Genomic DNA, 9122 nt, shown 5'->3' with positions numbered 1-9122 from the left:
ACATATCTACAAAGACAGGCCTTTGCAACTAAGTTGGCAGGGCAAGTAAGGTGAGCATCAGCCAAGAGCTCCTATGTAAGTCTGAAGGAGCTGTAGAGATCCACGGCTCAGGTAAGACTGTCAACAGGGCATCTGTTAGTTGTACACTCCACAAATCTGACCTTTACGGAAAAAGAAAAGTGAGACTAGCAAAAATTTGGTCAGCTGCAATCAAAATTCTTTGGCCTACATGCAACATGCTATGTTTAGCAGAAAGCTCATGATGCATTTTTTGATGCATAATTTGATGGATTATGCTGTAGGGAAAGTTGTCTTCAGTGGGAATGGACAAGATAGACAGAGTGATGGGAAATCGAATAGACAACTTGTTAAGACTTGAGACTGTGGAGGAGCTCACCTCTCAACATATAACATTAATGTACATTTTCAGTCTGTGGGAAGACGTACAAATTGACATTCACAGATATCCCTGCACATTCTGATTGAGCTTAAACTATTTTATAAAGAATAAACGTTTTAGTCTCCATTTAAATATGCCAACATGGCAGACTAATTGCCGCTAAACGTAGTTCAGAATACAGAACTGAATTCATACTGAAGTTCAAGTTTAACATATGCAGACTTTTAGGCTACTGATGAAAGTTCTGACTGGATTTTACTTACAGTATCAGAGGGGCCAAATACATCTGGTTTTATTTGGAAAATATTTTGAAAATCATGCATCTAACAATTATGCACTACCTTGTTATGATCTATCAAATAAAATTCCATTACCAAACACTGAAGTTGGTGGTTATAAAATAGGGATGTGGAAAGGGGTTGTAAATACTTTTGAAAGGCACTAGTTTTTGGCTGAGAATAAGATTAATTCTAACAGTTGGTGGAACAAACTTGACTCACAGGTAATGCACTTTTTTTTTTTTTTAATCTGAACATTTTCTGCCTGTGGTTTTGAATGCTCCGTCTGAGTATGCGTGAGTAACCTGGGTATTATGGCTTCCTAAAACATGCATGTTTGGTTATGTAACCCATTTAGATTGCGTCAGAGAGATTGTGTGCTTAGCTGCTCTTCTGTATCAGATATCTGATAGCCTGGTGCTCTACCCAGATCGTCCACGTCTATAAAATGCGCCCTACCTGATCATTTTCTTCTGTTCTAGTTATGTAACATACAGATTTATCAAATATATAGAATACCCAAATGCACAACAGATTCTTTTAATTTGTCAGGTTTTCAGAGATGCTCTTGGAATGCAAAGAAAACAAGTTCTCAATGCAAAACAGTTTTATTTCAACACAGGACTCCTTTCTTCTGCTGCACTCATTTGCTGCCAGGCACATTGACAGAGAGGGGACAGGCCAGCATCAGATTAACTCGTCTGTGCTTCATGGCGTGGATGAAAAAGGCGACCATAGAGGAGCCCACCTGAACTAAGGTGAGCTGTGAGCTTGTTTAATAGTTCACATGTCTTCAGCCGTTTTAATTTAAAACATAAACAGAGGCTGACCCCAGGCAAAAGAAAGGCATGTTCTCAGATAACGCAAGCAACGAGGACAGAGCAGAAAGGTACCTGCACAATACATTCACATACAATCAAAGTAGGATTACTTTCAGGAGGCAGAAATGTTTTGAAATCAATCATAGCGTTCATCTTTGCTTGATTTTTTTTTGGCATCCATACCACAGATTGTGTTATGGCATTGATCATTTGTTGCCTACATGGTTAAAAAATAAAAATAAACATAAAGCAAAAAAGATGAGAAATGCTAAATTGTTAAGACAAAGACAGGTCAAAAACATCAGGTTTAAACTGAATTTCTTGAAAAAGTTTGCACAAAACTTTGGTAAAAAGATCAATTTATTTCTCCTGACTGAAAGGCTGCACCTTAAGTTTATTAATCATTTCAGCTACACATAATATCAATTTAGGTCCACTAAGGCTGAGAATTCTAGTTCTAGCACTATGAATTTCATTTTGAAAATGTACTCTTCGTCCAACCCACAGTTACAATTCCTTCAAAATACAAACAACCACATAAGTAACCGCACAACTGAGTTTGAACATCTTACAGTCATAGTGATTGGGAAATACCTAGCTAGCTGATTGACTTGTGTGTGATTGTATCATTGCAGGGTTTGAAGAAACAAAAAGACAAGAATGAGTGAAAAGTGCAAAAAAGTTTGAAAACGCAATAAAACAGAAATCTGATGTGGACAACATCAACAAAAAATCCTCTTCAGACAGGTTGTGTATTATACAGGTGGAGTAACCATCAGTGGAGAGCAGGAATAAGAGAGAAGGAACAGGTCGGCAAACAGAGAACTGGGAGAAGTGGTCTGCTCAGATCATCAGTAGAAAACCACACTGGACTTTCCTCCAGGGGGATTCAAGACTCTGTTGTGAGAGCGAGGCTTAGGTCCCAGGTGCGGCTCGTGGTTCTTCAGCGATGTCTTGTCAGGGGGTGATGAAGCTGGTTTAGGCTCTGGACTGGCTGAGACGGCTGGAGGCTCTTCCGTAGCTGGAACAGGAGGAGGGGAGGCGATCTCCGCTTTCACTTCCGGCTGGCTGACTTTGGCTTCAGGTGCTTAAACAACAAAGAGCGGAAGATTCTTCACATTGTGGTCAGCAACGAGGCTTCAAAATAAATGAACACTGCTGCTTAATGTCCAATACAGACGGGCCACAGCTGAGATCAGTAACTTCTAAGATCCAATTGCAAGAGCCTCATGGAGAAATAGCTGGCAACTCCATCTCGTTATATCCACCCTAAATCATTTACCAACTACTGGGACGTACCAATTTAAACATTTTGCCCTAATGAATTAAAGTCGCAGCATGGAGGTATTGTCTTCTCCTGCAGTAGTTATTTGAGGCCTTTACTCACTGGAGAAAAAAAAGCCTTCCTGGTTTCTGTTGTGCTTATAAAACTTGAGCAGGACTGCGTTTATAGTTTGCTTCAGAAACAGTGAGCGTGTTTCTACAATAAGTAGCAGATTAGTGGTACACATATTTTTGCTAGCTTTAGATTCCTAGAAAGGAGAAAATAAGTATTTTCCATGTGACCTAATGTTGTACTATATTTATTCTTAATCACTCCTGCAGACAGCAAATATCAGTATGCAAAAGATAAAAAACAATGTCTTTGGATATGGTAAAAACGTGCCATTATTACTACAAAGCATACATTGCAATAACATTAAGGTGTGGACCGGGAACAAATGGCCCGTTTATGAAAGAACCACAGACTTGTAGTGATGAAATGTCTGCTTGGAGATTTAAGTTTTTTGATAAGATTTACAGCCGTTCATGAGGAAACATTTCATCAAGGCTGATTTATTTCCACATTAATGCCTTTTAGCAGAAATATCTACAGCACTTCATACATCCCATTTTGAACATTGACTCACCTGGTGATTCAGGCTCAGGTCCCACACCTAGATTGTCCTGCAATAAAAATCAAAGATATATTTCTCTTTTAATAAATGGATGGAAACAAATCAATTTAGTCCCACGGTTTTGCAGGAAAAAATATGTTCTGTGTAAAACTCCAAACAAATAGTTTTTTTCTTTTTGCGAAAGTTAGAGGGCTACTTTTTTCTCTTTATTAGCTCCATCACAACCTTCACTTCCACTCCCTGCAATGTGAAAACGTGTAATACCAATCAGTAGCTGAATATAAAACTGCAATCAGGAGAAAGGAGGAAGGTGACGAAGAAGGGCAGAGAAATTACAGCGAATTCAGCCTGAGGTTCTCTGCATCCCAGAGCAAGGAGAGAGCAGTTCACCACCAAATCCTGTGACTGGCCACAAATCATCAATGGTTGATGCGCTCAGGCAACAAACCTAAGCCACTCGCATTGATTCGAAAACAATGCATCATATGTAAAACTGATTCTTCCAAGTTTATCTTAGACTTTAAAATAAAGCAGTCCAACTATCAATCAGCTGCATGTTTCAAGTGCTGCTGCATTTTTGTTTTACACCAAGATGAAACGCTGGACATTTGTTACAGGTCTCAATAGAACATGAAACATAAAAATGACAAATGTATTGTTGATACCCGCTTTTTCATCACAGGCTTTTACATTTTTGTAATAATGGGATAGAAAATTATTCACTTGTGCTTAGTTTCACTCTGAAATCAATTTCTGGTGACAAAAACTGGCATATTAAGAGTTACATTTCAGAAACCAAATGAATATTTGCCATGTATAGAAACACTGAAGCCAATCATAGTATCCTTGTAAAAAACTGAAAGTGTCTAGTATATTCTAGGGTCATTCAGAGCAACCTGAAAGATTTTTTTTTGACTCTAGAGAAAAGTTACTGAAAATTAAGGAGAGCAAAACATAAAAGATTAGGTGACCAATCTAATCTAAAGCTGGGTTTCGGACCAACCTTCAGCTGGATCGGGTGGCTTCGGCATGAGCTTTGACCTGGTGTGCTTTCTGCAGACCCAAATATGTTGCTGGTTGCTCCACCTGGAGGTACGGGTCTCTGTGGCTGAGGTGGTGCCTCAGGGTCGCCAAATATCCCGCTACTCTTCCCACCTGCAGAGTATTAGCAAGGTGTGGTCACACTTTGCAGCAGTGATAAGGTCTGGAAGATACTGAGCTCTACAGTTAGATGACAAAAATATTTGACATCCAGACAGAAAATCTAGAAAATTAACCAACTCAGTAGCATATTTGTCTGAATCTGAGCAGGCCTTTTTAAAACTGTACAAGTTCTTATTCTTGCTATTATATTTGGTCTGCTGCTGGTACCCCTGAATTTCCCCACTGACTGACAATAAAGGATATTTATTTCTATAGACTTTCTTCATGATACAACGGCGTTCCGCTGCAATCCTGGTGTATAAACAAGTTAGTATCATATACTGAGCATAATCTGACGAAGGGAAAGCAAAATGTAGATTTAACAGTTCAGCTCAGAACTTATTTGGTTTTATCAGACATTTAACAAAATCCAGAGGTGGGTTGTGAGCAAGAACATAGGAGTTATGTTTATACAGGAATTATCACATCAGGCTCACAAATTTCACACTTGTGTCTTGGACAAGAAAAATGATCTTGGCTGGTTTAGTTTTCACATACATCAGTCCTAAAAATAGAAACCTGACCTGGAGGATTGGAGCGTTTCGATGTGTTTTGGGGCTCCTCTGGTGAGGCAAAAACTTTAGAGGCCATCTTATTGGGCCGTCTGGATGGTGCAACATCCTCTTCATAACCACCAAAAAGGTTGCTAGAGCCACCGCCAGGAGGCTGCAGCACCCTGCATGGAAAAACGAAACAATAACTCTTACGGGATCTCATTCAGACATACAAATATTTCTTTACAAACACGGATAGGGAACAATTTTTTATTCGTTTTTTAAAGTCACTAAACTGAGACTGCTTAGGTATATAAAGGTTAGAATCAAACACTTCAGAGCTAAACAAATCTATAACCTCTCTATATTTCTGATGTCTTAAACCATTTTTAATGTTTACAAAAAAATGTCCAAGAATTTAGGCCCAGATATTTTTACAATGATCTGTTTGTTTATTTTTTTTTACATGATATATAACATCTAAAATTATAAACAAAATTTTAGAAATTGTCAGCTGTTATTGTAAGTATTTGCAAAAACAAACCCACTGGGTTCCAATTTTTCACGAACATTTCTCTAACCCGGCTAAGGTTTATCCAAAAGACCAATAAAATCTTCCTTTTAAATCAATAAAATAACAGCTCCGTAACCGGAATTAAAGCAGACAAGAATATAAATGAACTCTGAAGATTTAAACATGGCATTACAACAGTGTAGTTAGTGGTTGGTGGCTTTAACCACGTTAACCACTCTAGAGAAGCATTGTCATGTTGGCTGGTGAGCAGAATCAGATTGTTTTAAGCTTTATTGATCAGTTATCGGCTGGGCTTCCACTAAAAATCTGATCTCTTTTCCTAAGAACACATCATTTCCAGGCACAGTCAAGTCATACTAATTGAGAAGACTCAAAGTTAGCTATTTTCAGCACCAGTGATGCGATTAAAATCAAGTTATGGAAAACAAGAAATTTAAGAAGCTATAAGAAAAGAAACTTTTCTATAAATGTATGTCAACTGTTCATTTGGTTCATTACATTTAAACAGGGGGGTGACACTCCAGAAAATCACAGGAAGCTGAACAAAGTACAGCAAAGTTGTTCCGTTTCAATCTTTCTTATTCTTTTGAAACGTCTACTTTTATCCACAACTAAACATGCCGGACTAGGAAATGTTTTCAGACTTTTGCAAATCTCACAATAAAGGTGAACTCCACAGGGAATGTGCATAGGAACTCTAGTGTACAGTCAGCAATGCCAACCATCCAGCAAATCCTGATATGAGATGGTAAGGACAGTAGAGCTGAAACAATTCATCGATTATTAAAATAGTTGTCAACTAATTTAGTCATCGATTAGTTGTTTTGTAATCACATTTTGCCATATAAGGTCTATTTTTTTAAACACAGTCTGTTACATTTGTGGCCAATGTGTGGCAGTAATGAGCCACCGAACGCTGTGTTCTACCGTTAGAGCAGTAGAAGAAGAAATCAGCTTGGCCTTGTTTTGCATGACGTTCCACGCGCATGAATCTATACGCGGCACAAACATTCGCACTAAGCTAGATGGCGGAGCACGAAAAGTTACGAAAGAGAAAAGGGGGACAAACGAGAAAACAGAAGGAAAAACACGAACAAAGAAAGTATGGGAGCACTTCACCCTAGATGCAGTAAAAAGACGAGTGACCTGCAAGATAGGCAAAAACGGTCTGGCATGGCATGGAAGCACGACTTCTCTACATGAATATCTGAGATTAAACATGTCGGAGTTGAAGCGGGAGAGGAAGTGCCAGGGCAGTAAAAAAACAAAACATATACCTAATAAGAAACTAAACAGGCTAAATATTGTTAATTAATTTAATTAATGTTAACTTAATGTTGCAGATGTGGACAACCGATTAATCGTAAAAATAATCGACAGATTAGTTGATTGTTAAAATAATTGTTAGATGCAGCCCTAAAGGACAGTTTAAATGTCTGTCTTTCTTTAAAATGGTCGTTTATTCATGTTTAACAGCAACCGTACTCTCTCCCACAGACGGTATAACACAGCTTCTTAGGGCCCCTGAACCGTTACAATAAATTAGAATTAGATTGAAATTAAAACGCAGATGTCAATTATTCTGAATTGCTTTAAAATACAAATTATTGAATTGAAAAAGGTTAACTATAATGTCTTGTAAAGGACTAAAAGATATATGCTGTAATTCGTTTTAGGTGCTTTTTATTTTTATAAACAGTCCTGTCCTGTAACCTGGGATGTGTGGCTTATTTGTAGATTTTCAGTGATGCAGACAGAGACAGTTAAAGTTTCAGTTTCCCCAGAATGTGGACAAATGTTTTGAGCGTTCTTATTTATAGATATTAAAAAGAAAATGTCTATAATCAATATTGGCAGGTTATAGCTGTGATCAGAAAAAGGACACAAAAAAAAGTCAGATAGATGAACCTCGAAAAAGTGGTTGTTCACTTCAGCCATGCAATAGTTTTGTGCTGAGGTAACACCAGATTTTCCATTTCTGGTGCAAGTGTTTAGGCAACGAAAGCCAGAAGAACCATTTGTCAAGGGTACAGGATACACTTTATATATTTTTTTCCATACTAGACCAACTAAAAGCAAAATCTTTACTGTTCAAGACAACGCGGAAACTCTGGCGGAGCCTCAAAAATGATACGTAGTTATTTTCAGCATGGATCTGGTAAAAGAGTCACACAATAATGCCATATTTTATTACAAAAACAAAAAAGTAAGTATAGAAAACAGTATGTAATCTACCTGTGTAATGAGGCAGCCAAACAAGCAATAAACGCAGCCAAATTACATGTTATCTGATTATATGTACTCGGGAATAAAGCTGTACGCATGAAAACATTTGTTCGTTTGACGCCATTTCTTAAAAGAAGTTAAACTACCATTTATTCGGCTGTTTAAGGGGTTTGACCGCAGAACTGATGTTTTCGAATAATTGTAAAACAAACCCAAAAAAACACCACTCCTGTGTAACAAGAGCGTGACCACGCCGCTGTTATTGGTGAATACAAAGACGACCAGTCTGAAGAGCATTTTCCACTTCCGCAGGGACAGACAACGCCTGGTAGGCTAGCTTAAAGGCTACCTGGACTCTTGAGTTTCACTTAAACAATACTTATACTTATGAAGCTGGGTAAATGGCCACACTATATTATGTAACGTTATCCTAATAAAATATATAGTATATAGTCTCATGTTTGAAGACAGTATCAAGTGACGTTGCAAGAAAACGTTACCCAACAACGTTTATCTACAGTCAAAACGAGCCTCCATCTTTTAGCTAAACTAGCTGTTAGTGTATATTATAGTTACCTGGAACTCGTTTTTCCACCAGTATCCAATCCTTGAAACATGTTCGTCGAAGTCATGCTGGTTTTGTTTGAACTACGTCAAGTTTATGAAGGAAACTTCTTCGGTTCGCCACCTAGACGAGCAACAACTTCGCCCCTGTCTGAGCTACAGCCAACTAAACTCCCGAAGAACTTGGCGCCTCCCAGCTGTGACGCAGATAATTATTATTGGTCAGCGGCCAGTGAGCAGCGATGTGGTGCACTCGGTTTAGTCACCCTGAGAAAAAAGCATTAGGTGAATGCGGAATCTAACTTACCTAACAAACAGCTGTTTATTGTTTACACGTTAACAGTTTCCATCGTTAAATTTACACTCTTCATGAGTTTTTTTTATATAAAGAAAAGTAGATGCCACAGTGGCTCCTTTACCCTGTAGAAACGATACTTAAACCTGCCCGCCATTTTGTGAGTGGCAAGTTAGCCAAGCTCACATCCATCATGGACATAACCTCTCACCCACAGCAACGGACTGTAGAGGAGCTGAGTAGCTCCTTCAGTGGCCGACTGAGACACCCTCAGTGCAGGAAGGAGTGCTACCGCTGGACCTTCATCCCCACCGCTGTCAGATTGTTCAATTCTTCGGAATAACTCGTTTTATAACCTCTATTTGTGAATATCTGCAATCATTATTACTTTAGCACAATCACCCCCAC

General features: G+C 38.5%; 1 protein-coding gene across 1 annotated transcript; it reads right to left on the bottom strand.

Annotated features, from left to right (window-relative positions):
• Positions 1-1202: 1202 nt before the first annotated feature.
• LOC124862457 (jupiter microtubule associated homolog 2-like) lies at positions 1203-8613 on the bottom strand. The gene is made up of 5 exons (XM_047356375.1): positions 8432-8613; positions 5125-5276; positions 4401-4552; positions 3410-3446; positions 1203-2586 (listed from the first exon to the last, which is right to left on the bottom strand). The coding sequence occupies exons 1-5, from the start codon at positions 8485-8487 to the stop codon at positions 2351-2353; spliced, it is 633 nt and encodes a 210-aa protein (XP_047212331.1). The 5' UTR covers positions 8488-8613; the 3' UTR covers positions 1203-2350.
• Between the last annotated feature and the right edge of the window lie 509 nt (positions 8614-9122).

Source organism: Girardinichthys multiradiatus, chromosome X (genome assembly GCF_021462225.1).
Source record: "Girardinichthys multiradiatus isolate DD_20200921_A chromosome X, DD_fGirMul_XY1, whole genome shotgun sequence".
Taxonomy (NCBI): domain Eukaryota; kingdom Metazoa; phylum Chordata; class Actinopteri; order Cyprinodontiformes; family Goodeidae; genus Girardinichthys; species Girardinichthys multiradiatus.
The sequence above is the reverse complement of the archived record's forward strand: the minus strand, read 5'-3'. Positions and strand labels throughout refer to the sequence as shown.